Raw genomic sequence first — 22,105 nt, forward strand, 5'->3', positions numbered from 1 at the left:
CTATTGTAAATAGAGCTGCAATGAACATTTTGGTACATGACTCTTTTTGAATTATGGTTTTCTGAGGGTATATGCCCAGTAGTGGGATTGCTGGGTCATATGGTAGTTCTGTTTGTAGTTTCTGAAGGCTCATTAGTGCCATTCCCACGGGTTGGCTTTTACCCTGAGATAGTTGGGAAGGAGTGTGTGGGGAGGGGGTGACGTGGTCAGATCTCTTGGAAAAGAGTGTCTCTGACGAACAAGAAGAACTTAGATTGGAGGTGGAGAGATTCTGGAGCAGGGAAACCAACTCGGAGAAGGCTGATGAAGTCATTCATGTGAGAGAAAAGGAGAAGCTTATCCTGGAGAGTGGCCATTAGAATAGGACAGCCTGGCCCAGAAACATTTCAGGTCAGATTGACTCGTTTAAGGATGAATTCTATGTGGTCGGTGAGAGAATGTATCAGATTTAAAGGCGAGAAACTCCCTAGAATTTCTGACTCTAGGGAAGAGAAATGGTGTTAAAGATTGTAGGAGATGGACAGATTTGATACAAAGGACTGAGTGAGATTTTGGACACTGGTGAGTACAGAGGATCTATGGGAAATAAAATAAAGGGTTTATGGGAAATTGGAATTTTTGAGTCTTTAACTTAGACAAAGCTTGGGTTGGATATAAATCACAAGTGCACAGCGGGTAGTTGAAAGAATGGGAGCCCTAGGTAGAGAAGGAGGAACAGTGACTAGAGTGTTATGTTTAGCAAGTTGGGCATTGCTTTAAAAGGCTGCAAAGCCTTGGAATAGACTAACTAGAGAGGAAGCTGAGGATGGAATCCTAGATCAGGCTGGTATTTAGGACACTGACAGGTGAAGAAAAGGCACAAGAGAGGCAGAATGGTAGTTAAGTGGAGAGCCAGGGAAGTTAGTTATGGAACCCAAAGGAGGCTTGGGGTGTAGATGCGTTCAGTGATATAATATCATCATAGAGACTTAGGAGCAGAACGAGGTGTGCCATAGTCTTTTGGATCTTTAGTCTCTGACTTGTTAAATGAAACACTTGAAACGAAGTGATTCTTTGAGCCCACATGCTCTTTCTACAGACACTGTAGAGATTTGTAATTAAGAGAATGGGCTGTAGACCTGGGTTTGGGCCTCGCCTCTGCCACTAATAGTTGTGTGACTCAATGTCTTTAAACATGATTTTTCTCCTCTGTGAAATGCAGCTTAAATGTTAGCTGTTACTTCATGGGATTGTCGTGAAGGTTCAGTAGGAAAATGCGTGTAAAACCTTGATGCATATTAAGAGATCAACAAATGTATTACTGTTGTTGTTATCTTATCACTATTGTTTAGACAGAAGAGCAGCATTTAGTCCGATATGGGAACGTTTGAGGGACCCTGGGCATGCGGGTGAAAGTATGGTAGAGTGTAGATTTTAGGGGAAGAGACGCTAAACTATATCAAAGAAAACCCTCTTCTGTTTTGAAATGACTGTGGTAGGTGAGAGGTGGGGAAGGGCTCCTCCTTCTTGCTAAGCTTTAGAAGCCAGGAATGGATGAGCATAGGTTTTAACAGTTGGGTTTTTTCATTTCCAAATGAGAATATTCAGCGTCGGATAGATCCCAGATTTCTTAGACTAAGCTCGCGGGCAATGACTGCAGTTTTCCACCTCTCCTGCACATTAGAGAGTCTGTATGTTAAAGATGGGTTTTATTAAAAATGATACTTACAGAGCAGATTTCCTGCTAATTGGTTGTTTTGGGGGGATGCCTTTTATTTGTTTTTTTAAATTTTAAATTGGAGTATAGTTGATTTACAATGTTGTGTTAGTTTCAGGTGTACAACAAAGTGAATCAGTTATACATATACATATGTCTGTTCTTTTTCAGATTCTTTTCCCACATAGGTTATTACAGGATATTGAGTAGAGTTCCTTGTGCTATACAGTAGGCCCTTGATGGTTATCTATGTTATATACAGTAGTGTGTATATGTTAAGCTTAACCTCCTAATTTATCCTTCCCTGCCGTCTTTCCCCTTTGGTAACCATAAGTTTGTTTCCTAAGTCTGTGAGTCTCTTTCTGTTTTGTAAATAAGTTCATTTGTGTCATTTTTGTAGATTCCACATGTAAGTGATAGCGTACAGTATTTGTCTTTCTCTGTCTGACTTACTTCGCTTAATATGATCATCTCTCCTGCTGGTTATTATTACATTGCTGTAATTCTTTACATTGCTGGTTATTACAGAGAAAACTAGGGGAAATGTCAAAGACATTTTGGTATTGGTCTGGGTCTGCTTTCCCATTGCATGCATATTGAAGGCTGCTCCTGTCCCCCGTCCTGTATTATTCTTGATTTAATGTTATTCATTTCTGTGTCAAATTAATCTCAGTATGTATTCAGATCAACACATTGCAGCTCTTTCTAGGTAGTGATATCAGTAAGAACACATCCTTAGTGCCCCTTGTACGGTGTGTTTACACGGGTGAAATTAGATTAGAATGGATGTCAGACTTGACATGCCTCATGACATCCCTTTCTCCCTCATGACTTGAGGGAGAAAATGAGTCAGAAATAGGCAACAGGAGCCTGAGGGATGTTGCTTAAGACTGAAAGTTATCTATGTCTTGATTTCACAGTGAGATTGAACAATTTTTTGTATGTAACGATAAAAGTAATTCCTTAAATTTTACATTTATAGAGCCCTTTATTCCTTCAAGTCTTCTTAATATCAGTGTGTAGAAATTTCTTTATCTTCCCCTGTCCTCACGCTAAGTCCCTTCAGTGTCTTAGAGAATGAGGGGAAGGCAAAGGACGGTACAGCCAGGAGGCAGCCTTTCTTTAATTGATGTGGATCTGTATTGGGGGAAAAACGCATAGTGATAACCTTAAAAATGTATTTTGATTCATTTTTTAAAAAGAAGTAAAAATAATTTGACTTTCTGAGAGCTGGAGAAGTTCCAGGGAAATATATAAAGATTTCTTTTAACTCATAATTCTTTCACACTAATTATGATCTGGCTACACTCAATTATATTCTGTTATTAAAGTTAAATAACTAAAGTCAAATCAGGTTTGTTAGAAGAAGTAGTGGAACTGATTAAGGAGATGGCCGGAAGTGACAGTTGCTTCTGAGTAATTGAGGACCATTTTGGTCGTAAATGCTGGGTTAGTAAGTGGATTTGTCAGTCTGCTCATGCCTCCTTCCCATGACAAGTTTTGAATATACATAATAGAACTATAATTGTAGCAGTTGAAAATGCAGTTCAGTGATGGGTACTATAGTTCTAGTTACCGATGCAGTGATCTTTTATTATTATATAATCTATTTTATGGAAGTATCGTTGATTTACAATGTTGCGTTCATTTCTGCTGTACAGCACAGTGATTCCATTACACATATATACACATTCTTTTTCGTATTCTTTTCCATTATGGTTTATCGCAGGATATTGAATATAGTTCCCTGTGCTCTACAGTAGGACCTTGTTGTTTATCCATTCTACATATAATAGTTTGCACCTGCTAACCCCAAACTCCCACTCCATCCCTCCGCACCGTCCCCACCCACCCTTGGCAACCACAGGTCTCACTCTCCGATGGAGTGATCTTTAACTACCTCTTCACAGTTAGATCTGTATATGTATGTGGTCTCCTGTGCATTCTCATGGGAGTGCTAACCAGACCCCCAGAATGAAGAGCATATATTGTCCCATTCAGTTAAATGGAATTGAATTGGAGAATGAAGCCTACCAAAGTTAAATTAAACATATATTTTCCCCACACTTCCTGCTCATGTTGCTTTTACAGATTGAACTCTGACATGTTCGTGACGTAAAGCATCACTATGGTTTTATTTTAAATTTCTTGAGATTTTTCCAGAAAGATGTGTGACTCTAAAATTACCAGTATACAACTGGTCTAAACAACAATAAAAGTCGTAAAATTATCATCTATAGATGTTGTGAGCAGGCGGGGGATAGGGAGAAATGCATGGAACGTTAACTGTAGAATTGTAATTTCTTTGTTCTTTTTCAAACTTTTCAAATAGTGAGATGGGATAAATTAAGGAGAAACAAAGCTCTGCTACTTGGCAAGAGATCTGTCGGATGCCACACAGCTTTTAAATTATTGCTTTAAAAAAAGATTTCATTCTGGAGCCTTGAAATTTGATTATCAGTTTTCATTTCAAACATGAAGTCGTTTATATGGGGAGTGTTTTCTGTTCTAGATTCTGTCTCTGGATTGCACCTTATTACTTCCATCCATTTTTACATGAATACAATAAAATGTCAACAAAGGCATTTACTTTATGTGCACACACGCTTACTAATGGATTAAATATGCACTACCTGAATTAAGTATGTCATACTTTTAAATTAATAAGTTTTAAGAAAGATGAGTTAGGGGAGTGTTATTCAGAATTATTATGTGAGATCTCTGATGTGGAAACCGGTATTAGGGGAACGTTTTTTGAAAAGCATTATTTGTATGTTAAAACAGTTTTTACCACATAGCTCGTAGGTAATTTTATTCATTTAATAAAAATCTGTGGAATGACCACCATGTTCTGGGTGCTGGGGTTGTTAGTATCTAAAAAGATACAAAGTCTCTTTTCTCAAGGAGTTTACATTCTAATGGGGATATGTAACAAAAACTTAAATATGCTTGTTTATAAATGCACACACATACCCATGCATGCATAGATAAAATACACCTGATGGTGTGTGTGTGTATGTGCGTGTGTGTATGAGAGAGAGAGAGCGCAGGCAGGCTTGAGTGTGGATAGAGAAGTTGTCCTGTTTCCATCTTACCAGGCATTACTCTTGGCATATACTTGCTCTGTCTTGTTCCTTTCAAACTCAGGACCATTAAGTCATTGTTTCTGACAATGTCTGGAAATAAATGCTACATTTGCTTTCCAGAATATGACTCAGCAGGCAAAAGCCATGCCGTATGTATGCATGACAATATTTTTGCCTCATGCCCCTTTTAATATTATGATTCAATGAGCTTTGCTTGTGAATAATTGATAAGGCATGAGATGGGTTTGATCTAATGAATTAAGTGTCTCTCAGTCTGGCTTAGAAGGAGAGGCGTGGTTTATGTCTACGTACACAGTTGGATGACTGATAACCCGCAGGGTTTGTATGCCCTCAGTCACCTACCTCGGCGCAAGCTTCTGAAGCTGCGCTGTTTTACTCCAAAATGGTCAAGTTATCATATAAGAACTTTTCTTCCTTCTCTTCATGTCCTGTGTATACCTCTTTAGCCTGCATCTGGGGATAGGACAGGTTTCCCAAATAGTTTTGCTAGAAGAGTAGGCACATGAAGGAGAGCTATTATTTTCTTCTTTGCCTCTTCTCCCTGGAGAGAGATGCAGTCTTTCCCCTAAACTTAACCTCCCTGCTGATTGCAGAGAGCACCCTGGCCTTGCTTCAGCCTGTCATCATTTAGCAGCCTGACTTGGTCTAGAGCCCCACTCTCAAGGAACGACTGGGCTAGAAGGCACTGTTTTCCAAAATACAAGCTTTGAAGGCAAAGGATTAAAAATATTCACAGAAACTGGAGCCACCGGAGAAGAGTAAAAATGAAAAAAACCAATCGAGGTGTTGGATGCACTGAAAATGAGTGACTGGCAAGAGACAATAGATTAAAAATCAACACTGAGAAAGAGACATCTCCCAGTTATTTGCTCAGTGAAAATTTAAGACCTTTTTTACTGGTCCATGTTTAGTTTCTTAACTCAATCTAGGTGTAAGCAGTATCTTTCAGGAAGAAAAGAAAAGCTTCCCCTTTTTTTAAATTTCCAAATTCCTTTGTGGTTGTGTTATGTTCTGTACGGAGTGAAAAGTAAAAGTAGCAAATGTTTGTTGTTGTTTTTCTGCTCTAGTCCTATTTATGTGACTCTTTAATGTGGATTCAGAGTCTAAGGATGTTATTGTTTTTAATGCACGATTATTCATTTATATTTTATGCAGATGTGACATCTCAAAACATACTGATCTTGGGTGGCCTCGGCCTGCAGCGGCTGGAAGCAGGATTTCGGTGTCCGGCCAGAGATTGCGGTCGGGCAGCGGCAGTGAGAGCGCTGAATCCTGGCCACTGGACCGCCAGGGACCAGTGGCCAGTGACAAGGCCCTGGCCCATCAGCTGCGTAGAAGTGAATTTCCACATAGAGGTGGAAAGCAGTGAAGCAAGTAAAGTGTTTCTTAGGAGGAAAAAGAGTACAGTACGTGTGGATAGCCACACGGGTGGCTCAGAGAGAGAGAGTCGCACTCTTGTGGTAGTTTGAATCACTGTTATGGGGCATTTCTTCTGGATTTCCTTTGACCAGTCATCTTGTTTTGCCTGGTTCTGAGTCCGTATTTGGTCTACCTCAGGGTCCTTCCTCTGTGTGCGTGCACGTCTCTTAGCCAAGATGGATTCTAGCAAAGAGGCCTATGGGTAGTTGGCATCACTTACTGTGGGGTGGCGCCGCCTCCCTTTTTGACCTCCAAGGAGCCTTTCTGTGCGTGTGTAGTCAGGAAGGTCTCCTTGACTGCGAGGATGAGGATTATGTGGTCTTTTATCTGGGCAGGGCCCAGCCTCCTCTATCATCCTGCTTTTATGGAGTTTCTGTCCACAGGGGAGAAACTGCTCAGCCTGAGGCCCATCCATGTCCTGTCTCAATACCTGTTTCCCCTTGTGCAGTACCTTGAATAGAAATATCACAAACTCAGTCCTGAGTAAATATGTGCTGCTTCTCTAAGTGTTGTATAGGCATATACTTTTGATTTCTCTGTTACTATGAGGAGGTTCCTGGGAGCTTGCCTGGGGCTTAGCTGCTCAGCCAAACACTCTCTTAGGCCCTTACGTAGTAGACTGGTGTGCAAGCAGAAATCCTACTGAGAAGATGTGTAAACTGAAACACTTACAGTTTCTCTCTGCAATAATCTTTTAATCCTGGGTCTGTTTTTCAGTTCCTTTAATGCTTATTGAGGGCTTGTATGTTCTAGGCATTTCAATGTGTGCTGGCTATAAAAAAATGAGATCGTAGAAGACGTATCTTACTATTCTACCCGTTGAGGAGGATTAGACAAGGAGGAATCTGTGCTGACCTTTGATTTTGAGGTGATACTTTCGCCAGCCTGTAAGTTAGTAGAACAAGCTTCTCTTCCCCGTAATTGTTTTGAACCTGCCATTCAGTATCAACTCTCAATGGAAATTGTGTGTGAGTAATTTTTCTGTTTTTCAAAGGATTCATAGGTGAATCCTCAACATCCAGGGTCTGGTAATACATTACCACACGGAACTTAATTTGGTTGAGGACGTGTTGGTAGTAGAATTGTCTGTGTCTTTAACTGCCCCAGGTAAATGGCATATATCACATACTGCCATTTATTATCTTTACTGGTGTGTGTGTTCATCTCTTCTGTTTAGTTTTCAGCCAGGATTGTATCATTCATTTTTGTACCCCTTTCGTAGAGTGACAGATATATGGGAATCTGCACACAAATGCTGATTGTTTTGTGTTTGTGAAAGAAATTAATGGAGAAAGAAAAGCCATGCACTTCCTTGTAGGTTGTTTAAGGAGAGCAGTGGGATACATGCATTGAGAACCGCTCTGGTTAATTCAGAGGGGTTTGAGGTCCCCGTTTGTAGGATTTCAGTGACTCCTAAAAGATTATTGTCTGCTTGCGATTCCAGGAGGGGCAGAAACCAGCCGACCAACCTGAATGAACAGAACACTATTTTGAGGCCTGTGAGTCCCACGTGCTTGGCTAAGAGCCTTCTCTATTGGAAGCATCTTGACTTCACGTCACTCCACAGGGAAGAATCCCTATTCCTACAGCAGGAGTCTGAGCCTTGAAGACAGTGATTTAAACAAACTGGTGGGGTGGTTTGTGGATATTTTGACAGTATGATGTATGTTATGGATTTTTTCAGAGAAAACTCACATACTTGCCAACATGCAAAACTTTTGCCTGCGAGGGAATTTTGGTGATGTTAACGTATGTTTTCTCCCAGTATTTTTCCTATTATTTTTCTCCACTTAAGCAGCTAGCAGTCCCAGTGCACTTTTCTCCTCAGGGGAGGTCTGAGAGTTGGCAGAAAGCTGAACTTTTCTAAAAGGCACTTCCCTTCCTGACTTTTATTCCCTAAAGACTAAATCCAAGGAGGTTGTTATGCTTAGCGTCTTGCGCACAGGGAGAGAGAGATTCCCTCTGACAGAAAAAGAAGAGAAGAAAGGATTTTGCCACAGACTCAGAACACACTCACGTGGAGCAAATGGACGCCCATGAGCCAAAAATACACGAACCACAGCCCCAACCTCACACTTTATATGAAATCTAATTCAAATGGATCATGGGCTTAAATGTAAAACATAAAACTATAAAACATTTAGGAAAAAATCTTTGAGACCATAGAGTTTATAACTTGACATCAAAAACATGTCCATGAAAGGAAAACATTAATAAATTGATCTCATCAAAATGAGAAAATTTTATTCTGTGAAAGTCCCTGTGAAGAGGATGAAAAGATAAGTTATAGACTGGCCAAAGATATTTGCAAATCATATGTCCAACAAAGGACAAATAATCTGAAAATACAGAAAGAACTCTCAAAGCTCAACAGTAACAAACAACCTAATTAGAAAATGGGTGCAAAACATGGACGGTGGTTTCACTGAAAGGGCATACAGATTGCAGGTAAGCACAGGGAAAGATGTTCAGCGTCATTAGCGATTATGGAAATACAAGGCCACCAGGTGCTATCACTACACACTTATCAGAATGGCTAAAACAAAACAAAATACTGATAACCAAATGTTGGCGAGGATGCAGGGAAACTGGATCGCTCATAAATTGCTTGTAAATGGTATAGCCACTCTGGGAAACATTTTGACAGCTGCTTAAAAAACTAAACATGCACTGCCATACGACCTAGCAATTGCATTTCTGGGTGTTTATCTCAAAGAAACAAAAACTGTGATCACAAAAATACTTCTTCACAAATACTTAGTGTAAAGCAGCTTTATTTGTAATAGCCGAAAACTGGAATCAGCCCAGATGTCCTTCATCAAGGAAATGGTTATCCAATCTGCAGTACAACCATAGCATGGGATGCTGTTTGGCAGTAGAAAGGAATGGCCTATTGATACGTAACAATTGCGATGGATCTCCCGGCGGTTATGCCGAGTGAAAATTGTCAATCCCAGAAGATCACATACTGTGTTAGTCCATGTTTATAACATTTTTGAAATGAATCTTAGAACTGGAGGACGGATTAGTGGTTATCCAGGGTGAGGGAAGCAAGAGAGGGGAGTGAGAGGGAGGTAGGTTTAGTTGGAAAAGGGCAATGTGAGGCATCCTTGTGGTGTAGGACCTTTACAATGATGGGGTTCCAGGAAGTTACAGTTAATGAAATGGTATAGAATTTAATACGCACACACAGACACATACTCAAATGAATATAAGCAAAACTGGAGAAATTTAATAAGATCAGGGGATTGTATCAAATTCAATATCTTCCTTGAAAAACCGTTATATATATATATATTCAATTACATATGTATGTAACTTGAATATATGTGTAGTTACATATATGTAACTATAGTTTTAAAATATAGTTACATATGTAATAGTACACATATAGGTAACAGTTACATATATATGTAATACATAGTTACATGTATATGTAATAGTTACATTACATATATAACTATTAGTTACATATATATTACATATATAATAGTTACACATGTAACTATTAAGGTTATGTATATATGTAACTATTATATTAGAGTTGAAAAATATTACTATTAAGGGAAACCAGACAGATTGTTCAAGGGATTTTTCTGTATTCTCACAACAGCATGTGAATCTATGGTTATCTTAAAAAAATTTTTTTTAAAGCATTCATAGAGACTGGGGAGGGAGCAGAGTTTTCTGAGTTCCACTTTCAGGCTGACCAGTACTCTGCTCCCTGAGAACTTGCTACTCCCCATTTCATCCTGGCTTATCAGGAGATGGCAAGACCCAGAGGGCAGTGGCTGTAGGGTTTTTCACTTGAGCAAAATGTCCTGAGCCTCTCAAGTAAATGGAAAGCATCAGCCCTCAGACTGGACAGGAGCATGTAAGTAGAGCCCTGCGCTTAGAAGATCTAACAAATGAACTGGGCTTACTCCCCAAGGTCCGAGATTACTGTACTACTCCAGCAACAATAATAAGTGCTTGAGGGCTTCCCTGGTGGTGCAGTGGTTGAGAGTCCGCCTGCCAATGCAGGGGACACGGGTTCATGCCCCGGTCCAGGAAGATCCCACATGCCATGGAGCGGCTGGGCCCGTGAGCCATGGCCGCTGAGCCTGCGTGTCTGGAGCCTGTGCTCTGCAACGGGAGAGGCCACAACAGTGAGAGGCCTGCGTACCGCAGAAAACAAAACAAAACAAAAACAAAACAAAACAAAATAAGTGCTTGAATTCCACACTAGCTTGATGGACTCAAAGTTGAAAATAATTGTATTTTAAAGAGAATTTTTTTAAGTGATGGTGATAACAATAGTAGATGAGGTTATTCCAAGCCACGTTTCCCTCTGAGAAAAACCAAAAATCTGTTCAAAGATAATTGAGAGCTAAAAAAGTAGTGAAAATGTGTGGAGCCAGGTTCCCAAAATAGGAGACGGAGGAGTGAGTTCGGCATCTGAGGAAGCTTCTTCTCTCCAGGGGATTGCAGTGGCTGAGTGGCTCAGAAGTGGGGCAGAGCTGTTGGAAGCATCAAAGCGCAAGTGGATCAAAAGTGGTAGTACAAGACCCACCAAAGAAGAGGCACTTTAGGAGGGAACTCAAAGAGCTATACCCTTGAAGCAGTGATGAACTGGAAATAGAGCAGCCCTTGCAAGTATTGAAACTCAGCCTCAAATAATATTAATTACCATTTGGATTAAGATGATGTGGGATTGCTGGTGCCCCTAGATTACTTTACCTGTGAGAAGCAAAAGTACATCTTTGGGGGCTGGGGGACTAACAAAAAACTCAAGTGATTTCTGTGTTTTACGTATACTGTATCTAATAATCAAAATTAAACACGCTATTTTGTTTCAACCCTGACTGAAGTACTGCAGTACAGTTCTGGCACCAACTCCCCAGAATTAATAGATCATACAAATTACGGGCTTTGTTCCCTACAAAACTGCCCTTATCTCAGACAACAGCCACAAGGAGAGGGGTGGTCCTCAGACCATCTGTACTGCTGTACAACTGGCTACAAATTTGGGGGTTCCCATAACCCCTTTAGATTTAAGAACTCAGGAAAGTGCTGTACTTACGATTACAATTTTATTATAAAGGATTACAAATCGGGCCAGATGTAGCTATGTATAGGGCGAGGTCTGGGAGGGTTTCAAATGTAGAGTTTCTTTTCCCTGTACCTGTGGATCAAGACATCTTACTCTCCTGGTACATCATTGTGTCCATCATCCAGGAAGCTCAGTCAAGCTTTTGTCCTAGAGTGTTTTTCTTGGGGTTTTGTTATGTAGGAGTGTTTGAGTTCAATCATGTACTCAATTATTTAATTAATCCCTACCACACTTTCACTCCTCAGAGGTCAGGCTGGATCAAACTTCCGACCCTCTGGTCATCTGATTTGTCTTTCCAGCATGGCCAACCCTCTTACTGAAGCTATCTGGGGGCCCACGACGTGTGCCCCCATTACCATAAATGAAAGTGTGATCTAAGAGGCTCATGAAAAACATAGTCTCTTATATCACTTGGGAAATTCAAGGGTTTAGAATCTCCCTTCTAGGAACCAGGGGCATGGGTCAGCCAAATTCTTTGTTATACAGCACAGGCATATAAGATAGGACCCACCTGAAAAGCAAAGGCAAACACACTATAGAAAAAGGCGTACAGGTCATGGATACACAGATAATAGTGTTATCACAAGTAGAATTTAAAATATTTATGATTATTATCTAAGAATTAAAAGACCAGGTGAATAAATTTGGTGGAGAACTGGTAACTATAAGAAGGGGTCATATAGACATTCTAAAACTGAAAATTAAAATAACTGATATTAGAACAGATAGATTTAATATCAGCTTCGACATAGCTGAAAAGAGAATTATTGAACTGGAAATAATGTCAGAAGAAATATTCTGACCTAATACTGAAACATTGATAGTCAAAAGATTGGGAAATATGAAAAAGAGCATACGAAATACATGGTAAATAATGAATGGTCTATCATACATGTATTGGAGTTCCAAAATAAAAGGATAGAGAAGGGAGGGAGGCAGCAGGAGAAGGAAAACAGGAGGGAGACAGACAACAAGAAAAAGAGTGCTTGCAAGTACACAAGGCACAGGCAGTGTTTAATACAGTTGCTTAAGAATTCTCCACAACTGACTAAGTATATTAAGCCACAGATTCAAGAACTATGAACCCTAAGTAAGACAAATGAAAAGAAACCACACTTACATCAGACTAAAAGTATTGAAAAGTAAACACAAAATTAAACACTTAAAAACAGATAGAAAAAAGACGTGATATCTTTAAGGGGACAACAGTAAGATTTACAGCTCACTTCAAGTAAGAGACAATTGGAGACATTGGGTGTAAGCTTAAACGTGCTTAAAGAAAGTAACTGCCAACCTGCCAATCTAGTAAAATGTGATATTTTTCAAAACAAAAGAAAAGCATAAAAGTGGGTAAATTTTATAATCATCCTCTTCATTTTCTTCCTAGTATAGTCCTAGTATATTTTCTCCTAATATATAAATATTAAAAAAAATTGATTTTTAAAAATTAAGACTTGAAATTGAAGCATAGTTGATTTATAATATTGTGTTAGTTTCAGGTGTACAACATAGTGGTTCAATTATTTTTTTATTATGTTCCATTATAGGTTATTACAAGATATATTACAAGGAATATAATTCCTTGTACTATACAGTACAGTACAAGATATATTACAAGGAATATAATTCCTTGTACTATACAGTAAATCCTTGTTGCTTATCTATTTTATGTATAATAGTTTGTATCTGTTAAATGCCATATCCCTAATTTGTCCCTCCCCACCTTTCCCTTTTGGTAACCATAAGTTTGTTTTCTGTGTCTGTGAGTCTGTTTCTGTTTTGTATATAGATTCATTTGCATTATATTTTAGATTTCCCATAAAAGTGATAACATGTAGTATTTGTCTTTCTCTGTCTGACCTATTTCACTAAGCATAATATTCTTTGGCCCATCCATGTTGCTGCAAATGGCAATATTTCATTCTTTTTATGGCTGAGTGGTATTCCATTGTATACATATACCACACCTTCTTAAGCCAGTCGTCTGTTGATGGGCACTTGGTTGTTTCCATGTTTTGGCTCTTGTAAATAGTGTTGCTGTGGACATTGGGGTGCATGTATCTTTTCGAATTAGAGTTTTTATTTTCTCAGGATATGTAAGCAGGAGTCGGATTGCTGCATCACATGTTAGCTTTATTTTTAGTTTTTTAAGGAACCTTTATACTGTTTTCCATGGTGGCTGCATCAATTTAGATTCCCACCAACAGTGTACAAGGGTTCCCTTTTCTCCACACCCTCTCCAGCATTTATTACTTGTAGACTTTTTGATGATACCCATTCTGACACGTGTGAGTTGATGTCTCATTGTGGTTTTGATTTGCATTTTTCTAATAATTACTGATGTTGAACATATTTTTATGTGCCTTTTGACCATCTGTAACTCTTCTTTGGAAAAATGTCTCTTTAGGTCTTCTGCCCATTTTTTGATTGGGTTTGTTTTTTCCATATTGAGTTGTATGAGCCCTTTGCGTATTTTGGATATTAACCCCTTGTTGGTCACATTGTTTGCAAGTATTTTCTCCCATTCCGTATGCTGTCTTTTTGTTTTGTTGATGGTTTCCTTTGCTGTGCAAAAGCTTTTAAGTTTAATTAGGTCGCATTTGTTTATTTTTGTTTTTATTTCTTTTGCCTTGGGAAACTGCTGTAAGAAGACATTGGTACCATTTATGTCAGAGAATGTTTTTCCTATGTTCTCTTCTAGGAGTTTTTTGGTGTCATGTCATATATTTAGATCTTTAAACCATTTGGAGCTTATTTTTGTGTAGGGTGTGAGGGAGTGTTCTAATTTCTTTGATTTACATGTAGCTGTCCAGCTTTCCCAGTACCACTTGTGGAAGAGATTGTCTTTTCTCCATTGTATATTCCTGCCTCCTTTGTCATAGATTAATTGACCATAGATGCATTGGTTTATTTCTGGTCTCCCTCTTCTCTTCCATTGATCTATATATCTGTTTTTGCGCTAATAACATGCTGTTTTGATTACTGTGGCTTTAATAAGCATTATTGTTTAGAGGAGTTTCAGATTTACAAAGAAATTGAGCAGAAAGTACAGATACTTCCCACATATCCCTTCCAGACCTTCCTCTGCAGTTTTCCTATTATTAAAATGTTGCTTTAGTGTGGTACTTCCTTTACAACTGATGAGTCAATATGGACACATTAGTATTAATTAAAGTCCGTTATTTACATTAGGATTCACTTTTAGTTTTGTGTATTTTCTGGGTTTTGAGAAATGTATAATGACATATATCCACCCTTGTAATGCACACAGAATAGTTTCAGTGCCTTAAAAATCTCCTGTACTTTACCTATTTAAGACTATCCTTTTTTCATTGGAAGGAGTGGAGCACCTTTGTGCCTTTGTCAAAGGCCAGTTGACTATATTCGTATGAGCCTATTTTAGGGATCTCTATTTTGTTCCGTTTATCTATTTGTCTGCTCTTTCACCAGGACCACACCATCTTCATTAGTGTAGCTTTATAGTAAGTCTTGAAGTTTGGTAGTGTCGTTCTTCCAACTTTGTTCTCCTTTAATATTGTGTTGGGTATTCTGGGTCTTTGGCCTTTCTGTATAAACTTTAGAATTGCTTTGAAGGTAACTGATTAGTTTCCTAGGGTTATTGATTGGGTTTGAGTTGAATCTATGGATCAGGTTGAGAAGAACTGATACCTTGACAGTATTGAGTCTTCCTGTTTGTGTATGTGGAATGTTTCTCCAATTATTTACTCTTTGATTTCTTTCATCAGACTTTTGTAGTTTTTCTCATATAGATCTTGTACATATTTTGTAAGAAATATACCTTTCTTTTCCTTTTGGTGGTAATATAAATAGTATTGTGTTTTAATTTCAAATTTTTGTTGTTCATCACTGGTATATAAGAAAGTTGAGCTTGTCCATTAATCTTTCCATTAATCTTCTATCCAGTAACCTTCCTATCATTGCTTCTTAGTTTCAGGAGTTTTATTTTTGTTGTTGATTCTTTGGGATTTTCTACATAGATCGTCATGTCATCTGCAAAAGAAAGCAGTTGTTTTTTTTTTTCTCTCCTCAATTCACATACCTCTTTTTCCTTGTTTTATTGCATTAGCTAATACTTCTAGTACAGTGTTGAAAAGGATTGGTGAGAGGGGAAATTCTTCCCTTTTTCTGTATCTTAGGGGGAAATTATTTAGTTTCTCACTATTAAGAATGATGTTGATTGTAGATGATCTTCATGAAGTTGAGGACGTTCCCTCCTATTCCTAGTTTTCTAAGAGTTTTCACTGAATGGATGTGGGATTCTGTCATGCTTTTTGCATTTATTGATTTGATAACATGGTTTTTATTCTTTAGCCTGTGCATGCGATGGATTTTATGAATGTTCAGTGATACTTTAAATTAATAAACTTATGTGTACAAAAGGAGAAAAGTAATCATTTTTGCTACATGGATTAAAGCAGCACATTTCTTTTGAGGTAAAAAGTAGTGATAGTTCCTATGGATACCAATTATGACTTTTAAAGTCTATTTCGTTAGGATTTAAAAAAACATTTTTCAAAAGAGAATTTAGTTCTGTGGTCCGTCATTCATTTATTGAACATCAAGTTTGGCAAAATGAAGAATTCTGATATTATTTTACTGCTCTTCATTGCAGTAACTAAAATACAGTGATATGACTTTTTTGTCCCCACTGAATTCTACATAAGCATGTCAATCTTTAGAAGCCAGTAAACTACTCTTCTTTATTTTTAACTTGTGTAATTGATTCATCATCAAAATTGGATGTGACTGATTACATTTCCTTGTATTATTTTTGTTCCCTCTTTTGTTGTTCAGCGTTTGTTACACACTCTAGCCTCTCTCTGGACAAGAAAGAAACCAGTATGTGTTCAAAAAGTAGAACACTAATGACAACATCCCTTATCCCCATTGCTTTAAGGTCATATGGTAAATGTTAAAAGAAATAGTTCACTTGGAGGAAAAAAAAGGTGGTGTCTGTGGTACTGCAGTAATAATTGACTATGAGCTGTCCAGTGTTAAAATAATATACTAAATTTAAGGCTTCCTTATGTTGAAGAAACAAAAGTAAATTGAAAATGACCTAATTGTTATAAGACAATTCTTCTGCTCATGCTTCACTGATCAAACGAACGTTTTTGGGATGATCCAAGTGTTCGGAAACACTGTGAATTTATCTGTAGTTATCTTGGGGAGAAAAAAAAAGGAATCGCTCACAATGTAGATATTAATTCCAGATTTAGAAATATACGTAGGTAAGTTGGACTTTCTCTCAGTTATTATGGTGCTTAATTTTATGTGTCAACTTGACTGGGCCACATAGTATCCAGATATTTGATCAGACTATTTGATCAAATTATTCTGGGTGTTTCTGTGAGGGTGTTTCTTAGATGAGTTTACCATTTAAATCTATAGACTGAGTAAAGCAGATTGCTCTCCCTCCTGTGTGTGGGCCTCATATAATCATTTAAAGGCCTGAATAGAACAGAAAGCCTGACTCTTCGTGAATCAGAGGGACCTCTTTCTGCCTAACTGTGTTTGAGCTGAGACATCAGTTATTTCTTACCTTTGAACTGAAACTGAAACATCAGTTCTTCTTGGATCTTGAACCTGTCAGTCTTTGGAATGGGACTATACCATTGGCTCTCCTGGTTTTCCGGTATTTGGGCTTGGACCGGAACTTGTCATCAGCTCTCCTGGGTCTCCAGCAGATCTTGGGACTTGTCAGCCTCCATGATTGCATGAGCAGACTCCTTATAGTAAATTCTTTCTATAAAATTATATACACACACACACACACACACACACATATTCACACATATATATGAATGTATTTTTATATAACATATTCTATATATTAAGATTTATATATATATATATATCTCCACAACTTGGATCACAGCTTAGATGGCTACTGTTGGTATGTAGTGGGTAGAGGCCAGGGATGTGAAAAATATCCTACAGTGCACAGGACAGCCCCCCACAGCAAAAAACTACCTGGACCAAAGTGTCAGTAGTGCTACTGTTTAGAGACGGGTAGGCCATAGTTTCCTAACTTTGGCTCCCCCTTACGACCAGCTGGGGAGCTCTTAAAACACCTGACTCCAAATTTGGCTTAATTGGCCAGTGGTGAGGGCAAGGTTTCAGGATTTTAAAAGCTATCCACATGATTATATTCACAACCACCATTAAAAGCCCCTACTGAGGACCCTGGTCATTGATGTACCTAAAATTCTTAGGTTATAATGGATGGATCAGGGTGATCCTGAATCAAGTTTAATGTGAAAAGATAAACAAGTAGTCATTATTACCTCCTGATGTGATGTAATAGGAAGGCAAACACCAATTTCTGAAATGTTCTTGCCAAAGAATCATAAACTTGAACCTGAGTAAGTTTCTAGATTTCCAGATCTATCACGTAGAGGCAGATGTTAAAAAACACTGAGGATGTTATCAGCAAAATTCAGAATGTAGAAAATACTCCAGGACAAATGATACAGTTTTTTTGTAAACAAATAAATGGCAAGAAGGAAAAGAGAAGAGGAAGGGAGAACTGTTCTAGAATAAAATAAAGACACCAAACCAATTTATGCATCTCATTTGGATCTTGATTTGAAAAAGCAACAGAAAGAAAAAGACGTTTTTTTCCTTGAAGAACAATTTATTCAGATTTTTCCCATCCTGTGACATGATGGATAAAAGTAGATTCATTATTAAAAAAGAATAAAATTTGAAAGCAAGTTAACCTGAGAATGATTACCTCATGCTTCTCGGTAGGATGCCTGATCATTCTGTTTTCTATGGCTTTTGCTACATTTAAAACTTTTTTATTTTATATTGGAATATAGTTGATTAACAATGTTGTGTTAGTTTCAGGTGTACAGCAAAGTGATTCAATTTTACATATACATGTATCTATTCTTTTTCAAATTCTTTTCCCATTTAGGTTATTACGAAGTATTGAGCAGAGTTCCCTGTGCTATACAGTAGGTCCTTGTTGGTTATCTATTTTATTTTATTTATTTATTTTTTGCGGTACGTGGGCCTCTCACTGTTGTGGCCCCTCCCGTTGTGGAGCACAGGCTCCGGACGCACAGGCTCAGTGGCCATGGCTCACAGGCCCAGCCGCTCCGCGGCATGTGGGATCCTCCCGGACAGGGGCACAAACCCGTGTCCCCTGCATCGGCAGGCGGACCCTCAACCACTGCGCCACCAGGGAAGCCCAGTAAAAACAAATTTTATATATATGTATATCAAGTATAGAAAAATACTTTTGTATTATTTTATGTGGAGGTTGTATGTCGAAGGATAGCTTGTGGTTATAGGTAAAACAAGGTTGGCCCTATACTGATCACTGTTGAAACTATGTGCTGGGTGTATTGGGGTTTATTATAATATTCTCTCTACTTTTGTGTGTCTTTGAAAAGTTCCACAATAAAAATAGAATAAGAAGGAATATCTGAGTAGGTAAGCGGAATGCAGGCGAGAATGGTGTTAGGAAAACTGTCAAAGCAGTAGGGTTTTCCAAAGTGTTTAAAATAAATAAGTCCACTGGATTTGGTAACATGAAGGTCATTTGATGGCCTCAGCTAAATCTGTCTCAGTGGAGAAGTGGGTCTGCAGACAAGATTGAGTGCACTGAGGATTAAGAGGAGGTGGTAATGAGGCAGGAAAGCAAGGGAAGCAGGGGAGGAAAATATGGTCACACGTTATTATGTTTGTGACTGGACAGGGTTATGTGTGTCTGGATGATTAAGAGACCCAGTGGAGAGGGAGATGGTGAGCACTTGGGAAAGAAACAGGAAACAAGTTTTGTTTTCCTTAAACCAATCTCAAGGGGATGGTATAGAGACCAATTTGGATAATGTATACACATTACTTTGTATCACGTCTGACATATTAACAAATTGTTATTACGAGAGCTTTGGAATTTTGGTATGTGTGATGTACATCCAAAGAAATTTCTGCGTGTGTGTGTGACTTTTTTGTTGATATTTACATTTTATTGATGTTTACATTTTCCTATCTCTTATCATTTAACAGATTGTCATGGAAACATTAAAATTAATGTGTTTTCACATTTCTTTAAAATGTTTTAAATGTCTAGAAAGAATTGCAAATAATTATATGCATGTGTTGAAATATATTAAACTACACCTAGACTCATAGTGGAGTACGTTTATGGACTTAAGTTTAATGGTGAGAGTATTCACTGGGATAAAGAGAGAAAAATGGCCAGGGTGAGGGAGAGGGGATGAAGGGGATGAGAGGGAGTAAAAGACGAAGGAATGTGTTTAAATCAAATGTTTATTCAGGTCACTGTTGTTATTTTTATTTCCAGTTATATTGTCTCCTACCAAAAAGTAGCTTTTACTGTTTCTCCAAAGCCTTCCCATTTACTTTTCTCTTTGAATTGGCTCGAAAAATCGAGTCCAAGAATGCAACGTTAAAATTGGGCTTTTTATTTCTTTTAACAGAACTGTTCATTACGAAGGTGGTGCTGTATCTGTTCACGCACGTTCCCTGTGGAGACTAGAGACGCTAAGAGTTGCGTAAGTAGAACTTCTAAATACAGCCTGACGCTCCGGGTACAAAGTACCTCGAGTGCTTTTGTGCTAACAACCAGCAAGCAAATGAAACCCTGAGAAAGTGGAGAGTCTCTCCTCTTTTACCTTCCGCCTTTATTTATCTTTCACTAGCCTACATTCACCAGGTAGTAAGCACCAATTTTATACCATCTGCTTTTGCGTTTAGCCTCATTTGTTTTTATAATATTGTCTTGTCCCAGTCTGTGCATCTCCTGGCAGGAAGAGCTCCCAGAGCAGAGTGATGTAAGGTTTGGAGACAGGACAAGTTGTTTGCAACCCTGTCGCACATTTCAGGTCTGGGTTTAACCTTGTAAAGTCACATGTAAAACAGTGGAAACTTGAACCTGAGTGAGATGTGACAGTCATAACTGGCAGTCACTATCTTTACTTACAAATAGCTTGATAGCTGAGTGAGAAATGTGGATTGCAAACAAGTCACTGTGTATTCATTATAGAAACAATGACCTTTTTTTTTTCTGGTGACTTCAAAAAGCTGTCCAGAGATTGACTTTTAGTTCCTTTATGTAAATGCAGTACTGATGGTAAAGGTGTCATTTTGAACTATTTTAAATAGAATTTAAATATCAGTTAAATTAAAAATAAAAGGTTGGATGTTTTAGTCCTTTACCTAAAAATCAGTACGTTTTCAATGTATGTTCCCTGTTATATGACGCTTTAAAAAATTATTGATTTAGGGTAACAGACTTCATGGATGGCTGTAGGGAACTATCTTATTATGGAATAGCTGTCTTTGTCAACCTGATATTTTGAGATTAATGCTTATCTAATGATGATTAAAATGGTTCGGTGGTCTTCAGTTTTTTGTCTTTTTGTTTGTTTTGCTTACATATCCCATACAATGATTTCGAAAAACTTTGTATTTCTTTGATCATTGTTAGGCTTGGCATAGAAATTTTTTCATTATCAGTTTAAATAGATGCATAGAATATAACTTACAGTGTATTATAAGTAGTAACATTTTAAGATAAAATGGTTACACCACTCTTATAAAAGTATCCCATTGTCTCTAAGTGCTGCTGTGATTTAATACCCATCTTTGTTTATTTAAAAATACTTGAACATGGTCTCTTTAACAGTGAAAAAATTATATGTTACTCATCTTTCTCATTGAAATCATATTTCCTTTACTCTCCCATGACAGAATAGTACCCCAATTGGAATTTTTTTATGATTGAAAGACTTTTCTGCTCACTGTGTCATACTCCTATTCAGCAACAAAAAAATGCATGTAAATTAAATTTATCTTTTATATTTTTTGTGATTATAAGTCTGTGACTTTAAAAAGTGCTTCTATATTAACCCCATTAATTCTTAATTAATTGATGATATTAAATTTCTTCTGTATAAAGTCATAGTTGATCAAATGCACTGAAATATTAAAACTTTTGATAAACATTGAACTTAAAAGTAGAATTTTATGGGAAGTGCACCTCTTAATGTGACGGACAAAGAAGAGATGACATAAAAGAAAGGGAAGAAAAGTTATAGCTTTTGTGTGCTTCATAAGTTATTCAGAGAATTTAGGGAAAAGAATTTCAAATATATACATGTATTTTTATAATTTGCCTTGTGTATTATAAAACTGACAACTTAATTAGAGAAATGAAATAGTCCAAAAAAGTGAAATTTAGAGAAGTTTTGTTGCCTTTAAGAAACAGACTCCAGATGTGTTTTCACATTTATAGATCTACCTACCCTTCACAATTGTATGCTTAAAGAAATGATTTTTTTTTTTTTTTTTGAGGAAACCAGGACCTAAATCTGTCTCAATTTATAGGTTTAAAAAAAAAAAAGGATGAGAGCTCCTGAAAGCCCAACAAGAGTTCCTTTTTATTGTCAACAATGTTGTTGATGAACTGCAATTACATAAATCCCATTATTCAGCACGTGTTTCTATCCCGTGGTCTTAATTCTGTTCCCCTGCTGTTGACTAATGTTTGAAGTTTGAAAGGGGGACGTTTGGAGTTTGTTTTAACTTTGAATTTGGTTGACTGATACATAGAAAGGGCCTGGGCCTTCTTCAAATAATGGAGATGAAAGGGGGTACTTTATCACCGTGTGTTTGTAGCTGTGCCTCTCAGAATCCAGATGACAGTAAGGGGGCTTGACAGCCAAGGCAGATCAGGGACTTTTTCAGCCATTTAAAAAATTCAAGAGAGGTGTTTTGATTCTACTCTATGACCCT

The 22,105-nt window shown here is 37.8% G+C and overlaps 1 protein-coding gene across 1 annotated transcript in view; it reads left to right on the forward strand.

The window, feature by feature from the left end:
- Nucleotides 1-22,105, forward strand: part of RYR2 (ryanodine receptor 2) — a 644,069-nt gene that overhangs the window by 228,637 nt on the left and 393,327 nt on the right. The window contains 1 exon segment of the mRNA XM_032609082.1: nt 19,789-19,863. Within this exon segment, the coding sequence (XP_032464973.1) occupies nt 19,789-19,863 (75 nt within the window).

This window comes from Phocoena sinus, chromosome 16, assembly GCF_008692025.1.
Source record: "Phocoena sinus isolate mPhoSin1 chromosome 16, mPhoSin1.pri, whole genome shotgun sequence".
Taxonomy (NCBI): domain Eukaryota; kingdom Metazoa; phylum Chordata; class Mammalia; order Artiodactyla; family Phocoenidae; genus Phocoena; species Phocoena sinus.